The sequence below is a fragment of the Aquarana catesbeiana genome, linkage group LG11, assembly GCF_042186555.1.
Source record: "Aquarana catesbeiana isolate 2022-GZ linkage group LG11, ASM4218655v1, whole genome shotgun sequence".
Lineage (NCBI taxonomy): Eukaryota > Metazoa > Chordata > Amphibia > Anura > Ranidae > Aquarana > Aquarana catesbeiana.
In genome coordinates this window covers 229246849-229265777 of record NC_133334.1, presented here as the reverse complement: position 1 = coordinate 229265777, position 18929 = coordinate 229246849, and the positions used below count along the sequence as shown (strand labels likewise).

The 18929-nt window shown below is 43.3% G+C and overlaps 1 protein-coding gene across 2 annotated transcripts in view; it reads right to left on the bottom strand.

Moving 5' to 3' along the window:
- SMPD3 (sphingomyelin phosphodiesterase 3) overlaps positions 1–18929 on the bottom strand; it is a 319999-nt gene that overhangs the window by 7407 nt on the left and 293663 nt on the right. For both annotated transcript variants that reach the window (XM_073605458.1, XM_073605459.1), the window contains 2 exons: positions 9005–9068; positions 2848–3010 (listed from right to left, as the gene is read on the bottom strand). In XM_073605458.1, the coding sequence (XP_073461559.1) occupies positions 2848–3010; positions 9005–9068 (227 nt within the window). The remainder of the gene's footprint in view (positions 1–2847; positions 3011–9004; positions 9069–18929) is intronic.

Below are 18929 nucleotides of genomic sequence, written 5' to 3'. Positions count from 1 at the left end.
TTTGCTCAAATTGCTTCAGCATGTTTGGCTGTCCTGGGTAGGAATGTGGAGTGTCAGAGAAGTCCGCATCTGACTCACCCTCTCCTCTGCTGGTAGGTGGCTTCAGTCTGGGTGGCTGTGGGGAAGCAGCGTGTGGAGCTGTCGCGGTGCCATCTTAGCTGCAGCCCAAGCCAGGGCCTCTCGGATGTTTCTGGACTTGGTCTTGTTGTTGCGGGACCCTCCAGTGACCATGTCCGCTATGACTGGGCCCTGTTGGAGGCTGAATGGGGCAGCTGTGGAGTGTAGTGTGGCCTGGCTAATGGCTTGTGCGGCTTTGTGCCTCTCCTTGGAGCGGAGCTCTAGGCGGAAGACTCCGCGCATGCGCCCCCCTTTCTCACATTTTTCAACTGTTAAAGTATAAATATGGCACCATTCTTAAAGCTGAACTCCAGCTTTTGCTACATTTTACATAGTTTGTTTGGGCCAAGCTGGCCCAAACAAACTATCTCCCTCACTAACATGTGAGGCCACTGGATGTGCAATATATACTGTATGTATCAGAGGCTCCATCAGTGGCGGCCCATCCATAGGGGGCGCAAATTGTATTTATTTATTACTGGGTGGGGGGACCCAGCAGTCACAAAAAGAAAATAAATACAATTTTTTTAAAAGACCCCTTTAAAAAAAAATATAGAAAAAAAATGTTCTTTAAGTGCACTGTGTTCGGGCGCCGGACACAGTGCACTATGGGAAGCGCCACGTCAATGCAATCACGAGATTGCAGACAAGGCTCTTCACTTGCAGGCTTTTGACCTGCTTTGCGGCACAATCTAAAACGTGGAGCAGCTTCTGCCCGTAGGATTACTACGGGTGGGAGCTTGGTTCTTCTAGTTAAGAGGTTACTTCCGTTTTCCCTGTTCCACAGGGAAACCGGAAGAGACGTTGGCAGCTCCGTGGAACGCACGGCCCGAGCAGAGCTGCCTGTAAGGTAAGTGAGGCTGCATTTGATAGGGCAAAGTGAGGCTGCATTTGATGGGGCACAGTGAGGCTGCATATGATGGGGCACAGTGAGGCTGTATATGATGGGGCACAGTGAGGCTGCATATGATGGGGCGCAATGAGGCTGCATGTGATGGGACGTAGTGAGGCTGCATATGATGGGACACAGTGAGGCTGCATTTGATGGGGTACAGTGAGGCTGCATATGATGGGGCACAGTGAGGCTGCATATGATGGGGCACAGTGAGGCTGCATATGATGGGGCATAGTGAAGCTGCATATGATGGGTACAGTGGCTGCATTCGATGCTGCACAGTGGCTGCATTTGATGGGGCAGAGTGGCTGCGTAAGATGGGCACGGTGGCTGCATAAGATGGGCACAGTAGCTGTATTTGATTGGGCACAGTGGCAGCATTTGATGGCACAGTGGCGGCAATTGATGGGCACAGTGGCTGCGTTTGATGGCACAGTGGCAGCAATCAATGGTACAGTGGCGGCAATTGATGGGCACAGTGGCTGCGTTTAATGGGCACAGTGGCTGCGTTTGATGGCACAGGGGTGGCAATTGATGTGCACAGTGGCTGCGTTTGATGGGCACAGTGACTGCGTTTGATGGGCACAGTGGCGGCAATTGATGGGCACAGTGGCTGCGTTTGATGGCACAGTGGCTGCGATTGATGGTACAGCGAGGCTGCAATTGATGGGGGTTTTTTCAGAATTTTTTAGTTTGTTTGGGCCCCTCCAAAAATTTTGAGCACCAGCCACCACTGGGCTCCATACAGCATACCGCACTGTGTTCTGGGTTCAAGCCAAGACTTCTTGTCTCATAACTGCAACACAATGTGGTGCTCAGCCAATCAGAGAAAGCAATGCATTCTAGCATGGAATACAAAGCTTCCTGTGATTGGCTGAGTCAGAAAGGTGGGCTGATGCTCAGCCAATCAGAGGAAGTTTTGTATTCATTGCTAGAATACATTGCTTTCTCTGATTGAAGGGAGAAGAGGGAGCCAAAGCCACCACATCACTTAGGACCTCATTCTGCCTTAATCCGTTTTTGCTCCTAACCTCTTAAGTTTTCAAGTTTTACTGATTGCTATAAGTGATCTATATATAATAGGACCCCTGTATGTACAGAACAGGAACTTTAACCTGCTCGGCTCATATGTGGAGGGCAGAGAAAAAGGGGAACAGCACAGGGAAATCTGAAGAACAATATTTTCATGTCTATTCTGCTCACAAAACACTTGGATTATAGAAATTTGTATATACAATGTTGTATGATGAATTTCAAATGATCTATACTTAAGGATAATTTATTTTAATATAGTAACCCATAGAAAACAGCTTATTTATGGGTCATTTGGAGACTGAGTCACATAGCACCATCATTCTGCCTTACAGGTTTTTGACACAGGACATTTCTACCCCTTCCAGACACTTAAAGTGTATATAAATTCTTTTTTTCTTTGGCAGGTGAGGTTTAAAACCCAGACCAGCTTTTTATTGAAATTTATGTCCCGATTTGGGAAATTTGGCATCTCCGTTTGTCCTGGTGACTGTTGTTATTAGGTCAGAATATGACAGAAAATACAAAGAGTTGTCACCAGAGCAAGAGGTGAGGGTACGTCTTACTTAAAACCAACAACACATATACATTAAAATACTGAAAGCCAACAATTCTCCTATAAGCACAGTTAATGATTTGGTTCCTACAGAGGTAAACACCTCTTTACCACCCAATTATATCTTGTTATCTATGCACTGTCCATGTGTTCTAGAAAAACAATGTAAACCGTATCTGGACCAAACAAGCTGTATAAAAACGAATTAATGAATGTATATAGCCATGAGTGATATTAGATCACTAACCATTTTCCACTCCATATTGAGTCCCTCTTCAGAAAATAACATATAATCAATCCTTCGCCCGCTACCCTTCAATGGAACCTTCCTTCCCTTCTGGTTGGGGCAGTGGTTCTTGCTGGTGGGATATACCAGATATTCCTTCCGACCCTCCTCGTTTTCCAGGACCCTGGAAGGCAGACAAATTTAGTATGCCCCCAAGGTTGTAAAGGCTACATACAAATAACAGATCATTTTATCAGATATGAAGATACACAGTTAAATACTAAAGATGTTATACATTAGCAGTTCTGGTGGCCTGTGATGTTACCCACAGGTGTTAACTTACAACCCTCTCCTCTGTCAGTGAAGATGCTAATTCATGCATTTTCCCCTCATATATTCCATGCTGTAACAATTTCTTCCTATAGCCACCTTCGTCTGCAAAAATGGAATGAGCATTGCGGAGGAGACAGCAGATTTATAAAATGTCATCTTAACAAGGCGAGACTATTGATGTACTACCAGGGCAATGTCTGGCTACCATGGAGGAGATTAAGGATGTAGTGCGGAACGTCATTCATGTCAGCTTGGATCCGAATTCCACTCCAGTGAAAGTATGGGGGGGGTAAGACTTGCTATTAATTATAAGAGTTTTAACAAAAAGATGTGTGGTTACCTAGACAGACTTAAACATTCACCTGTGTGGTATATTCATGGAAATACAAAATTATTTCTCATTGATTACTCAGCCATTATTTTACAGTCTGCTGTTGTGTCTTTTCTATCTGAAACTGCCATGTATAGCAGTGTATTAGATGACCACAGATAGCACTTATATATGACATCACAGGCCTCACCCCCATCACATCAAAGTCCCTCCTATATGTCATTGTCCCCCTTCACAGCATTGTCCTCAGCTCCCCTTCACCTTAACACCAGTGTCCCAAGCCCCACTTCACATAACATCTCCCCTTCACAACAGTGTCCCCAGCCTCTATCCAGAACTGCCCTGCATCCTGCCCTCCACCCTGTTGTGAGAATGACAGCAGCTGCAGCTGGGGGGATGAACAGACAGAGAGATCTACAGGGTGGCCAGACAAAAGAGAGACTAGGCTCCTAAGTGTCACAACCTCTGGGGTCTGGATGGGACCGTCACTTGGTCCGGATCCGTACCACGGTTAGCCATTTACAGATGTCTGGTTTATAGGATCCATTTACATTTCAACTTACAGGCTTAAAAATACTAATGTAAAATGCCATGGAGAATTCGGAGGTGAAAGAAATAGACCAACTTGCTGGAAAAAAAAGGCATTTGGCTCTTAGGATGGTTAAATTTGAAAAACAGGGAGGGAGATTTCTGGGGGCAACATTTCTGGTTCAGTATATTTTTTTTAATAAAGCTTTAAGACAAAATAAAAAAAAATGTGCAAGTACAAAGATTCTTCAGGAGAGAAAATGTCATGTCCTGGGACTGTCCCTTCTAATCAGGGTCATCTGGCAGCTATTGTCCTAGATAATATGGTTTACTACAAAAGCACCCACCTTCCCAACCCCAAAACATTTGCATAACATCTCTGCAATGCATGAACATGTTTCTATGATTTACAAGTTAAAAAAGCTGCAAGTACAGAAAAATCCCTGTTAACCCTGCCAGAAATCCAATGAGTTTGTAAATTCCTGTTGTGGGCTGACAACATTGCCCCTCCTGCCCTGAAATCCCCAGCAGCATTGTCAGCTTCTGGACTACACTATTCTGCCTAAACCTGGAAAATCTTTGTCCATCTCTATATGCGAACATTATATTCTTTCACCGGAAAGCAAAGCTGCTGCCTTGACTCCCAAGAACCTGTCCAAATACTGTGTGTGGGGAAATGGTTCTTGGGAGATGTAGTTCTGGGTGGTATTCCTACATCAATTGAAACTGACCTAGGGCACCAAGCTGATCCCTCCTCCCAGTTACCAGAAATAATAAAAGCTGTTTCTTGGTACAAGAACAAGGTAAAGGAAACAATACGTGCTTAGACACGATGTAGAGGACTCCTTGAGTATGCCACGACGCACAACTTCTTCTGGCATGGTAATAAGTATTACCTTCAAAGAAAGGGTGTGGCCAGGGGGGCAAAGTTTGCCCCCAGTCTGGCCAACCTTTTTATGGGGAAATGGGAGGAGGATGTCAGCTATACCAATAGAAGACCAGAATTGATTTTCAGGGGCAGATATATCGATGACGTCCTCCTCCTATGGGATGGCACCCTTGAACCCCTACAGACGTTTATGGCTGGTCTAAACAATAACGATAGAGGCATAGAATTGAAATATGTAGCTAGTCAAAGTACTATTAATTTTCTAGATTTGACTATCCGGAGTGAAGGTAATACACTGGTGACGTCTACTAACTTCAAAACCACTGACCGTAATTCTTTTATACCGTGGGACAGTTGTCATCACAGCTCATGGCTAAATTCGGTTCCCAAGAGCCAATTTATTCGCATGAGACGGAATTGTACCCTTATTGAGGACTTTGATGCACAATCTAAAGTCCTCACAGATAGATTGTTTGATAAGGGCTATGACACCTCTATACTTGATACCAAATTTACAGAAGTACGGATGATGGACCGTGACCTTCTATTGGTAGAAAAACCTACAGTATTGACACAGAATTCAAATAATTTTTCATGCCCTTTTATCACTGGGTATTCCCAACAGCATTTTTCTATCAAAAAACTTATACGTAAACACTGGCATATAGTAAAAAATGGTGTGTATATTAAAAATAATGTGAAAGAAACCGCGCTGTCTTAAACAAAAAATAGTAGCTGCCAGCACATCAGATAGTCTGTGGAAAAGTAAACCAAATAAGATAGTATAGTGCAGCGCTATTGCAATGAAAAGAACAGTGAAGTTATCCCAATGGGAAATTGGGGTATATATAAGTGCAAATACAGTAAAATTATTAAACCACAATATTGTTGAAGTGTAGATCAACAGTTATAGTGTATATAAAGTGCATATAGTCCATGTATGACATCAAAATGGTGACTATAAATGAGTGTGAACTGGTTGTCTGTAGATAATCCACCACCGTAAGGAAAGAGGCTTACCAGACAGTTTGAACCCAACAAGGCGTATGCCTGATGAGTCAACCAAGCTTTTGGTGTAATACACCCAAGGAGGTACAGCAACCACGGCTTCCAATCTAGACCGAATCGGATGTGGTTCCGTGACGATTATGACATCAGTGAGTGTCCACCATATGAATAGCAACTGTAATTTGTGAGCAGTTCCTCTCAGTGTGACATAATGCAAAAGGAGAAAAAATTGGGCCACATAGTGTGATTCCGTTTAGATGTAAAACATTTATTAAAAATGCTAAAATGCTCACATTTGAGAAGAAATTAAATGCATGGATAAAATCACAGCAATGCAGTGGCATCAGCAGAGCCCGTTCCGATGTTTCATCCTAATAAGGCATCCTCTGGGGACCATCCCCCTCCCCAAAGCAACGCAGTGGCATCAGCAGAGCCCGTCCCGACGTTTCGTCCTAATAAGGCATTCTCTGGGGACCATCCTCCTCCCCAGAGGATGCCTTATTAGGACGAAATGTCGGGACGGCTCTGCTGATGCCACTGCGTTGCTTTGATTTTATCCATGCATTTAATACCTTCTCAAATGTGAGTGACCATTTTAGCATTTTTAATAAATGTTTTACATCTAAATGGAATCACACTATGTGGCCCAATTTTTTCTCCTTTTGCTATATGTCACACTGAGAGGAACTGCTCACGAATTACGGTTGCTATTCATATGGTGGACACTCACTGATGTCATAAGGGTCACAGAACCACATCCGATTCGGTCTAGATTGGAAGTCGTGGTTGCTGTACCTCCTTGGGTGTGTTACACCAAAAGCTTGGTTGACTCATCAGGCATACGCCTTGTTGGGTTCATACTGTCTGGTAAGCCTCTTTCCTTACGGTGGTGGATTATCTACAAACAACCAGTTCACACTCATTTATAGTCACCATTTTGATGTCATACATGGACTATATGCACTTTATATACACTATAACTGTTGATCTACACTTCAACAATATTGTGGTTTAATAATTTTACTGTATTTGCACTTATATATACCCCAATTTCCCATTGGGATAACTTCACTGTTCTTTTCATTGCAATAGCCCTGCACTATACTATCTTATATAGTAAAAAATGACTACATGTTAGGTCCCGCTCTCCCTGAGAAGCCACAAGTGGTGTTTAGGGGGGCTCCCTCAATAAACCAATTCATAGCACCTAGTGTCTGTGATCTGCCTATTAATAAGCCAATGTTTTTTCAAAATTTAGCAGGCTTTTATAGATGTAATAAATGTGCAGTTTGCCTGAATAACGCTATTAGAGACAAGAAAACTTTACAATTTACCTCTGCAAGTACTAATCAGACTTTTGCTATTAAACCATTCATAACATGTTCTACTACCTGTGTCGTTTTTCTGCTGACCTGCCCATGTGGGCTTCAGTATGTGGGCTGGACTGTACGCCCACTACAGGTCAGGTTAAGTGAACACATGGGGAACATTAGGAGAGGTTTCAAAGGCCATCCTGTGTCCAGACACTATCTAGAGGTGCATCAACAAAATCCCAAGGCAACTTCAATGATAGGGATAGATAAGTTGAGATTACCCTGGAGAGGTGGGCCAAAGAGGCATGCGATTTTTAAGCTAGAAATGAGCTGGATCTATAAAGTTAGATGTCTCAGGCCCTTAGGCCTCAATGTAGATATAGAGATTAATGCTTTTATTGACAATTCTTGAGAAATAGTGTTTTTTCTGAGAGTATTAATGTTGTAAAATGTTGGCGTTGTTCATGCTTGTAATATTGATACCAGATGTTTATATCATTGTATCTACCTGGGAGAGGGCTTGACCTCGATGCGAAGCTCATTGATATTTTTCTTTCTTTCATTGTTTCTGGTCTTTTCTTAGTCCCTTTCCTTATTTATAATAATATTCAAGTTGCACTAAAATAGTGCTTTATATGCCCATATGCAATTAAATCGCATTTTTAGTCTTGACCAGCTTTGTGCATTTTTTATTCTCTTTTTTTACTGTACCTATCTACCTCTTAAGTTTGTATTAATATGCGTTCGTTATGAACTTCGGATCGAGGTCTGGCTCCTGTTTGCGTTGCATCAGATGTGAGAGTCACAACATGGCGCCCAAGACGAAAGTGAGGCTTGGGTGTAGTTGTTTTGTTATTTAAGTGATGGATCAGCACATCGCCCGTGCCCCAGGAAGACGTAAGGTATTACGAAACATGGAAGGCGGTGCTTTGTGCTGACGCCACCACGCCACATGTGACTCCGGAACACGGGCGTTCGTTTGTTTTTAACTAGCCGGCTTTTATATTTCTATACATGTAATTTTTCGGACGTCACCGTTCGTTTTTTAGTATTAAAGGCTCACCTTTCTCAATATTACTACAGGATTGAAGTCCCTTCGTTTATTGCACTCGTGGCTCCGGGCCCGAGTGTTTCTCTTCACAGATCGGAGCGTTTACCTGCCGGGCTCTTTCCGCATATTGCGGAAGCATTCGTTGTTCAACACTGAAGACGCAGAGGGTTCGGAGGTATCCGAAGACATCCCTGTCCGCGCAGAGGGCTCTATCTGCTTGTGTGTTTGACTCTGCTCTTAAGGGGGTCCACCAGCTCTGGTAAGGGTCCCTACTTATAGAGTTTATCCTGTCAGACTGAGTCCCGTCTTCCTCTCTCCATTTTAACCTCAGTGAATGGTGATGGACAATACACAACCCTGGAGGACTTTGCTGATTTTAACTGTGTATATAGACTTGTATTTGAATGATCATCATTTCAATATCTGTTATCCTTAGTATATGTCACTTTTTGTGCGATTGCTTATTTCTTAGCGCAACTTATTTTCTATTTCACGATGTAGAGGTGGATAGGGAGGTTTAGGGGTGAAATTGGGTCATGCCTGGAGCTCAGCTTTAAATAAAGGATTTGATTGGGAGATGGCTAAAGGGTTAGTGCATCTTAAGGCATGTTTGAGACTACGAGAGCCCCCCCCATAGCTACTCACTTTTAATACACACACTCACCAACACACTCATCTATACAACCATGACATTGCCTCTTTACGATTATATGAAAGTCACTCACTTCTGCAGATTGTCCGGGGTGCACACCTCCTCGTCATACAGGCCTTCTGGGTCTAGAAGCGTTCCTGAAAAGCATACACAAACATTAAAGCAATTGAATGTAATCTGACGCTATTGTGTTTGTCTGGTGCTCACAGCCGGTTAGCTGTAACCCGCTCTATAATCACTGCATACTTAATGGCACTTCAAATTTCCAGACAGCCAAGCTCAAAAAGTGGCTAAACAAAAATCCCCCGCCATTCAGACATCACCGGACATGGAAGGAATGCCAAGATTGTGCTTTTAAAGACACATTTACTCCAATAGATACGGTGTACATGGGTTTCCTAAAAGGGAATATATAGATGTATGAGCCCATACCAATTAATAATATACTGTTATTTTTAACCTCTTAATGGTGTGGCGCTTTAAGTGTGCTTTAATACGTGACACAGCTTCTATATTATGTGACCACTGTTATTGGCTCTAACAATGGTTACATGATCACAATGGCTCCCGTCAGAAGCAATGACAAAGAGCTCTTGGTACAGCCTGGTCAGTGAGATGTAAGCACACTTTCAGCACACAACCTCAGGCCACCATGGACACAAATGTGAGGCGGCTGGGCATTAAAGCCCACTTTTCCTGGCCCACCTCCCGTCAGCGCACAATGGGTTAACACCTCATTCAGAGCCCCACATGACCACCTGTATCTAGCTGAATATAAAGACAGCCCCTCCCCCAACTAGGATGTTCTTCTTTTTTGGTCTGCTCCAGGCCACCTGTTGATAAGTCATTGGTTTGCTGCATCCCCCCCGCCGAACCTACCCCTCCATGTTCAGCCTCTCATGGAGTTGGAAGACCCAGAAAGCTGAAAGTAAATCTTTCTAAAAACCGAGGTGCCTTGTGCCAAGGCCGTGGGCAAAATAATGCTTAAACAGCATTGATATTGTACAGGTGTGGTATTATATGAGCTCTGCAATGTCATCATTGCCTTTCCCTTTGTTTTGTTTTTCCTTTTTATATGCAGCGCACTGTACTGCACTCCTGGCTTTATTGTCAGTCTGAGAGTGGCTGTGAATGGTGTCACAGGGGGCAGGGAGATGGGCAGCACAGGATGGGAACCGCCAGACACCATGCAATGGTGTAACTGATTTTGGAGGTCTGCAGTTGGGAGGGCTTCTCTCCCTCTCTCTCTCTGCAGTCCTGCCAGGTAAAGGACTTACCTCAGATTCTGGCTGAGTCTCCTGTCTGTCTCTGGATGTGCTGCCCTGGCTCCCCTGCTATGCTGTGTACTTCTGTAGGTTTGACAGTCTGACTGGTTTTTGTCTCAGACTCTAATTGTGTCTGCTGTCTGCCTTTGGAAATGCTGCCTGAAGCTCACCTGCTGTTGCTTTAAAGTGAGTGGATGAAGGCAGATGGGTCTTAAAGAGACAGGGATCCATGTTTTTTGATGAGAGGTAAGATGCTTTTCTCCATATATTTTTGTGCAAATATGAGCTTGCCACACCTGTTAGTGGCACAGAAGATTAGCAAAGGTAGGAGGGGGCGACGTGGGACATGGTTCTTAAAAGAGTGCCCAAGGAAAATATGCAAATATTACAGGATCCAGGAGATTGGCACATGCGTTTATACCAGCATGATAGAAGATGCCTTGCCAAGATCAGGGTGCATTTTGGGGCCTGCATGCAGTCTGCAGTGGCAGAGCAATGAAATTGCAAAGGTTACCTCACAAGCATGTGGTTATGCAAAATTATAAGGCCTATTAAGGCGGCTATAGCAGAAAGTATGCTGCAAATATCCACGCCACAAGCAACACCCATAATGATAGAGCATAAGTCGCTCATGATGGAAGATGGTCTTTTCCCATAATAGCAGAGCGTAAATCGCTTGTTGATGAAGGATGACCGAGACCTCGTCAGAGGACCAATTTACAGTAACAGGTTCTCTCAACTTTATCCAGATAGGGTGGCTGATGTATGTTTATGCCCTGCACTTCTAGGGGTGGATGCTGCCCTCTAGTGTCTGGGACAGCAAGTGTCTTTGCCTTTTTATAACTCGGTTGTCTTCAGAGATCCTATGGATGAGAAAATGGACTTGTTCACGCCAGATGCAGTCCAGTGCGTTTTTAGTCTGTATCAAGAACGCATGGACAGTGTCTAAGTTTGATTCCAATTACTTAGTTCACACCAGTACAGCGCATTCTAGTGCAGTCAACAAAAGTAGAATGTTGCATTGTTTCTGTATGGAAAGTAGCAAAACGCATTGAGAATGCATCAAAAACACTCATGCAGAAACACATCTGGAACATAGTAATTGTGGCAGTCTGGCCATCAGACTTGCACAGAATCTATACAGTGACAGATTTTGCCTGCCAATCAGCAACAGAGTTAAATTAGCTATATAAACTTCAGAAAGGGTATTGAATTCAACACAGGAAACTACGAGATTTGGCATAGATTCCAGAAAGAGTTAAATCTAGCAACTGACTTTTGGTTGATGCTTTTGGTAGACCTAGTACAAGCGCTGGCACACTCAGTCACTGCTATGAGAGCATTATGTTTATGCCACTGGAGAGCAGGCGGAACTTCTACACAAGCCTCTGACATTTCCAATAATGGGAGGTTATTGTTTGGCCAAACACTGAACAATGCAATTAAGCGAATGACAGGAGGAAAAGTCTGGACGGAGGCCACAGACTAGTAAGAGGAAGCCGCTATCCTTCACTCAAGCCTACTGAACTTCAGAAGGTGCAAGAAGCCAAACCTTATGGGACAGACTGCAGAGTTAACAGATCACAGTGGAGGTGTCTCAGAGTTACTTTAGACATGAAATCAAGTCCAGAGCAAGCTGCTAAGATGGCTGGAAAGTCTGAAGGTGTGTCCAACCAGTGTCTTCCAGTTGGAACCAGGGGGCCTGAGTGAAATTGATAGTTGCAGCCTCCTTCTGGAGGGTCCAGAGGACAGGTGGGAGTACAATGGAGAATTCCAAAGTTGACCACTTAATCCATTTAATTTATGTTCAACAGATCTCAGAGAAAAATGTTTGCAAGATTTTCATACTGCTACAAGGCCATCATGCCAGTGACGCCGGAAACATAGAATCATCTGTGGGCCTTTCTCCCCAGTTTTTCTAGTACTTAAGGCAGGAGCCTTCTGTCCTGTTTCAGTTTGAAGGAATCAAATGTGTTCATATACACTAAGAGGTTTAAGATGGAGTCCATGCATACAGTCACAGGGACAGTTCAGCAGGAGGACCAGTTGGTATCAATCGACCGGCCGACTCGTACTTCTATGTACCAATTAATGCCGAGCATCAGGGGCGTGTGAGATTTGCGGTGGCCAGATGTCACTTCCAGTTCAGGTGTCTGCCTTTGACAGAATTGGCACAGCCCTAGGAATCTTTTTGAAGATCTTGTTGGCAGTGGTGATACCTTGGGCCAGGTGGCACATGAAGGCGTTTTCAAGTTGCCTTCTTTAACCTATGAGCTGAGTTGTCTATGGATCAGAAAATCTTTGTGCCTATACAAATTCAACAAGAACTGGAATTCTTAACATCGGTACTATTGTTCTTTCGGAGGCATGCCGCTCAGCCCAGGAGATGTGCAAGGACATTGGAACGCTTTTAAAATGCAGACTCCCTAGGTATCTTGAACGGAAGGAAGTCTTTTCTAGCATTGCAAGCCTTTCAGGATCTTCGAGGTGGCTGAGTAAGGTTGACAACAAGACTGTAGTAGCCTACATTGCCCGACAAGAGGACACCAAAAGTCTTTTCTTGTTACATCTTGCAAATAAGAACCACTTAGTTAAGGTTGCCTTCTTGCCAGGGAATCAAGATCTAATTATTGGTTCGGTAGAATATTTTTTTCTACAAGTGCCTCATACCAATATTGGCCCTATGGGGCATTCCGGCAGTAGTTCTCAGGGAGACTTCACTGAACATACAGCTTTTGATATTTGCAACAGGATACCAATGCAAAGACTCCATCATACAAGACATGTTCACAGTACCATGGAATTTTCTGTCTGATCTTTGTCTCTGGTTGAATTAAATCTTTCATGGCAAGGTCAGTAACAGCACCCAATCCAATGAGACTACTTTTAATAGCCTGGCTATGGAACAGGCTACACTAGAGGTGTAGGGATTCTCATCTGAGGTTGTTCAGACCTTGGTGACCAGAAAATCATCCATGAACAATACATAGGAGAGGATATGAAAGAGGTTTGTTTTGTTTGAACAGCGAAAGCTTTCTCTCCTGCGTTTCCTGCTCTAGCCAACATCCCTGACGTTTTACAGTCAGCGCTAGAGGTTGGTCTGGCATATAACTCCAAGTAAGGTACAGATCTCTACTTTATCTTTTCACAGGCTGCAGATGGATGCAAAAGCCAGTGACCAGATGCTTCTTCCAGATGACAATCTATACATGACCTTGAGGGAAATCCTTGTTCTCTCTGTGGGACTTGGGCTTGAATCTGAGAGCACCCATTGCTCCAATATGTTTCATTTCCATTGAAGTACCTCACGATAAAACTAATTCTCCTGACAGCAACTACTTCAGACAGAAGGATGCTGAAGATTGCAACACTTTCCTGTAAGGGCCCCTTGGTGTCTTTGTTTTTTTTTTCTGTTCCTTTTACCAGAGATAGGGATACCACATCTATCTCCAAAGTTCAATTTTAAAGTGGTATCCAGTTTCCAGAAAAACTTGGAAGTAGTCCCTCCAAGAGAGTCACTGGGTGCACAGCAGGAAGACTTCAGTTGAGTTAACGGTCGAGTTAACAGTGTACTTGGTCAAAAGAGGAAAGTGTACAATCTTTTCATTTAGCCATCAGGCCCTCAAGAGTCATCCACTCTTGGGTTACCAGCATAGCTCCCAACTGTCCCTGATTTTGAAGGACTGTCCCTGATTTGGAACAATATCCCTCATACCTCCTTCATTTTGGTCTGATCTATATAGATGTCTATAAATTTTTATCTATCAAAAAGTGTTTTCCAGCACTGGACCTTTTATCCAGTTTCTAAATTGCTGCATTTGTAAATTCCAAACCCAATATAAAGGAATAGTAGTGGTGTAAAAATCTCCTTTTAAGGGGGCGTGGCCAGGGGTGTGTGTCCTATGCCTGCATACTTCTGCTGATAGGCGTCCCTCATTCCCATCTCAAAGTTGGGAGGTATGGTTACCAGGGTGATTGGCATGCAGAAAGTATGCTTTTCTGCAACAATTGCAAGCCTATTTAACGAGAGGGGTGGCAGCCTTTGGGGCATTTATGCCAGGATTGCTTTGAAGATATAGGTAAGGGCTAGCTTGAAGGTCTGGTGCCTTCATTCAACCTTAAAAGCTAAATATGTGACCAGCAAGTTTCGGACAAGAGAGATCAATTCTTTCTGGCTTTAGCAGCTTTCTTTGATTGTCAGTGTCTCTTTTCGTTTGTTCTCTCCCACCCTATATCAGCTTTGGTATATCCCGTTGTGTGCTGACGGGAGGTGGGCCAGGAAAAGGGAAAATTGTTATCAAATACTTACTGTAATTTTCCTTTCCTGGCCCATCCTCACGTCAGCACAGGACTCCCTCCCTAGTGGCCTGTCGCAGGCTAAGTTATCGAACATCCTAGTTGGGGGAGGGCTGTCTTTTCTTTCAGCTAGACACAAGTGGTCATGTGGGGCTCCGGAGGAGGTGTTAATCTGTTGTGTGCTGACGTGAGGATGGGCCAGGAAAGGAAAATTACAGTAAGTATTTGATAACAATTTTCCCTTTTCTTGGGACAGATTATAAGCTTTGCGCGGTCAGAGGTTTAAAGGAAATGTACAATCTTTTCATTGTTTTATTAGATATACATGTAAAGCAAGCCAGCTCAGAATAAGAGCTCACTGAAAATTCACTGCATTCTCTCTTTAAAAACCCTAATTTATAACCACTATGTTCAATAACATACTTAAAGGAGACTATTTCCCAAATTAACTGACCTTGGCCAACTTGTCCCTGCTACCCAAACCCCTTAAGGATCACTCACTCCCCCACAGAACTACAGACCAATATCGGTCATTAACAATGGCCTTAAAATTTTTAGTCGCACCCTGGCAGATAGACTAGTCAACATTATTGAGACTCTGACCTCTCCCGACCAATCAGGATTTATTCGCAATAGACTTACTCACAGACAACATTCGCCTAACCCTAAATGTGCTTCAAGACGCTACTCTACACCAAAAACAAACCCTCCTCTTGAGCCCTGACATCAATAAGGCCTTTGATAGTGTACTCTGGCCTTATTTGTTTTCAGTCCTAAAACAGATGGGGTTTAAGGATGAATTTTTAAGTGGTGTTCAGGCCCCCTATTGCTATACTAAAACGAGAATTAAATTACCTGGATGCAACGCGGACTTTTTCACACTGGGCAGAGGCACCCGTCAGGGATGCCCCCTGTCTCCTTTATTATTCGCACTAGCACTAGAACCCCTTGAAATCACCATTAAACAACACCCAGACATATCTGGATATCCCCTGGAATCTTTCCATTTTAAACTCTGTATGTATGCAGAGGATGTCATGCTCTTTTTGACCCAACCTCAAATGTCCCTCCCCAACCTATTCACTGTTTTGAACAAATTTGCGTCCATCTCTGGACTTACGGTAAAAATATCAAAATCCACAGCACTTCCCATTAATTTACCCTCTGCCCAGTGTGAGACACTCCGAGGATACTTCCCATTCCAATGGTCAAATGACAAAATCCCGTATCTTGGCATCTACATCACCCCACAATTCTCATCCATTTTTCCTGCTAACTATCCAGCATGTGTATCCCGACTCTGGAGTCTGCTCAAAAATTGGAGTTCATATCATATATCATTCCTAGGGAGAGTCATGGCAGTCAAAATGACCCTACTACTGAAACTCTTATACCTCTTCGGATCCCTCCCTATCACGATCCCTAAACCTTCTATTGACAAACTACAGCAGGATATCAATAGATTTATCTGGCAGAACAAATGTCCCAGGTTCTCCAAACACATTCTATATAAATCTCAGTCCTCCGGCGACTTGGGTCTGCCTAATCTCTGGTTTTACTTCTTAGCTGCCTGTTTTTCCCAGATAGCTCAGTGGAACAGTGGAACATCCTGGATTCGAGAGTACCCTGGGTCAAATTTGAATCCATCTCCGTTAGACCTTACTGCCTTTTTGTACATACTCCCTCCCTCCAAATCTACACACAAGCTTACTCCCCTTAACTCCATAGTTTCCCAATTACTCACTCTCTGGCACCGATATAAAAGTAAACTTGGACTAATTTCACCTGCGCCCCCAGGATCTTCCTTCCTAGGAGAACCATTATTTGCCTTAGCATTTAATCACCCCAACAGTTTTGCATGGTGGACATCCAAATCCCTGGTCACATTAACGGTTCTTCAGCTTGGAGATACGTTTGCTACATTCAATCTCCTTCCACACAACATCAAATCCCACTTCGGGAACACTATCATTTTATACAAATAAGACACTTTTATATCTCCCATCATAGTCTCGCCCCATTCTCCCCTCCCCACATCCTTCGAACAGATCTGCCATGACTCTCCCAGAGCCAAAGGCCTCATTTCAACGCTCTATAAAATGGCGTTGGCTTCATATTTTTCAGATGAACTTCCATATCAAGGTAAATGAGAGGCTGATTGTAATGAAAAATTCACTCCGGAGGATTGGGGTACCATGCTGCAAAACCTACGTAGGGCCACTAAGTCTCTGGCGGTTAGGGAAACGGCCTATAAAGTATTGACCAGATGGTATTACACTCCTTCCAGACTCCAGGTGATGTTCCCAGGAACATCTGGGCTATGCTTTAGGGGTTGTAAACTTCCAGGCATCTTTAGACACATCTTTTGGGATTGTGGACTTCTATCTTCAGTGTGGAAAGGTGTAACTGCTATTGCTTCTGCAATAGCTGGAACTCCTCTACAGCTCACAATCTCAATGGGTTTGCTCGGAGCGACAATCCCTCCGCAAAGAGGAATGTCTTATACATACTATATGTATATCAACTTTGTGGGCTATTGCTCTCCACTGGAAGACCCCCATAGTGCCCCTACCCTCCATCCAAGACAGGGTGGATATGATTATGATAATGGAGAGGATATACCCTACAAGATAAAATGCACCTATTTGAACGTAGATGGGAAGCCTGGAAAACCCATAGACATATATTGGTAATGCAGTGCTAAATGCCATTCAATGTCCTTATATTTTAACTGACAATACCTTTAGATATACCTTTTTCATACTTCTTTTTCTGTATGTTTTGAAAGTATTCTAGATTTCTATTATTGATGATATGCGTTTGATGTCAATTTTATGATGAATATTGTTATATGACTGTATTTTTTTTTTCTTACTTTGATGAATAAAAACGTTTGTAAACAAAAAAAAAAAAAACAATTTATCAGTCAATTCATTATACCAATAATTTTAGTAAATTAGTAAACATGACTTGCTGGGGATACTGTCAGGAACAGAAAGCATTTTATGCAGCTACCCTGCAAGAGTGCACCTTAAGGGATTGTTCATACTTTTCTGCAGCCCAAACTGCTGCTGCCTGCACAGCGATTTGCTCTGCAGAGCAGTGCTGCAGGGGGCGCTGGGTTGCGCGTTTTATCGCATTATACAGCTCCCTTTTTTTAATGAGCTTTATTTGAAGTGTGCAATGTGACACTTCATTCATATAACTGCACAGAAGTGCGGTGTGGTGTGTTTCTGTGCCATTGCATGCAAGACCGAGCAGAGCGATGGAAAATTATGTTGCAAAATATGGCACTGCTCTGGATTGCAGTGTAACATGGCGTTCTGGTCTGAACATGACACACAGAAAACGATTGTTTCCTGTGGGGGGTCTATTTACTAAAACTGGAGAGTGCAAAATCTGGTGCAGCTCTTCATAGAAACCAATCAGCTTCCAGGTTTTTTTTATTATGTCAAAGCTTAATTTAACAAGCTGAAGTTCATAGCTGATTGGATATTATGCACAACTGCACCGGATTGTGCACTCTCCAATTCTAGTACATCTCCCCCACGTGCGGAAAAACACAGGCACCTAGCGTGAATGGGCCCTAAAACTCTGCTAAGCTTTCAGGTCTTTTTTTTTTTAAAAACACAGTTTTTAAAATAATTATTTCATAACTGGATTCTATATCTGCCTGAAGTTAAAGCGGTTGTATACCCCCCTTTCACATTTTTACCTACAAGTAAGCCTATAATAAGACTTACCTGTAGGTAAAATGAATATCTCCTAAACTTTTCGGTTTAGGAGATATGCACCTTGCATGCAGCCACTGAAGGTCCAGCGGTTGTTGATGCTGAAACGGAGGACTCCCGTGCGTGCGTCACCGGCCACCCACAGCACCTGACCCCCGAACCCGGAAGAAACGCAGAAGGAACATGTCAGCTCCCTCAGCGGTGACCGGGAGGCGGTGCAGGCGCTTTGTTCTAAAAGTAAGAATCTCATAATGGGCTAGTATGTGCATAACAGCTCCTTATGCCTTTGCCTTACAGTTTTTTTTTTGTCAGGGCATACAACCGCTTTAAGTTTCAATCAGAAATCCTTTATATAGTTATACATAAAGCACACATGTAGCTGCTGTCTGTATACCATGGGGTAATGCAGGGTTGTAATCTAGCACAGTACTTGTGAGCCTCTGTGTGTGGGTTTTAATCCACTTTTTTACAAAAAAAAAAAGATTTAATATAGCTTCAATATTTTTAGGCTAACAGCAGTGCTGATTAAAAGCTGATTCTTGGATAAACAAGTCATGTGTATTCTTACTTGAATCTTGGTGTGTTTTCAGTATTTTTCCAGATCTGTGCAGTAATCCAGTTTCAAACTTTGCACCTTTGAAGAACTTCCTGTAGTAAAGACCGCTCACTGTTGCTTTCTCTCCTTGTGCAAGGTGACTGGACTTGT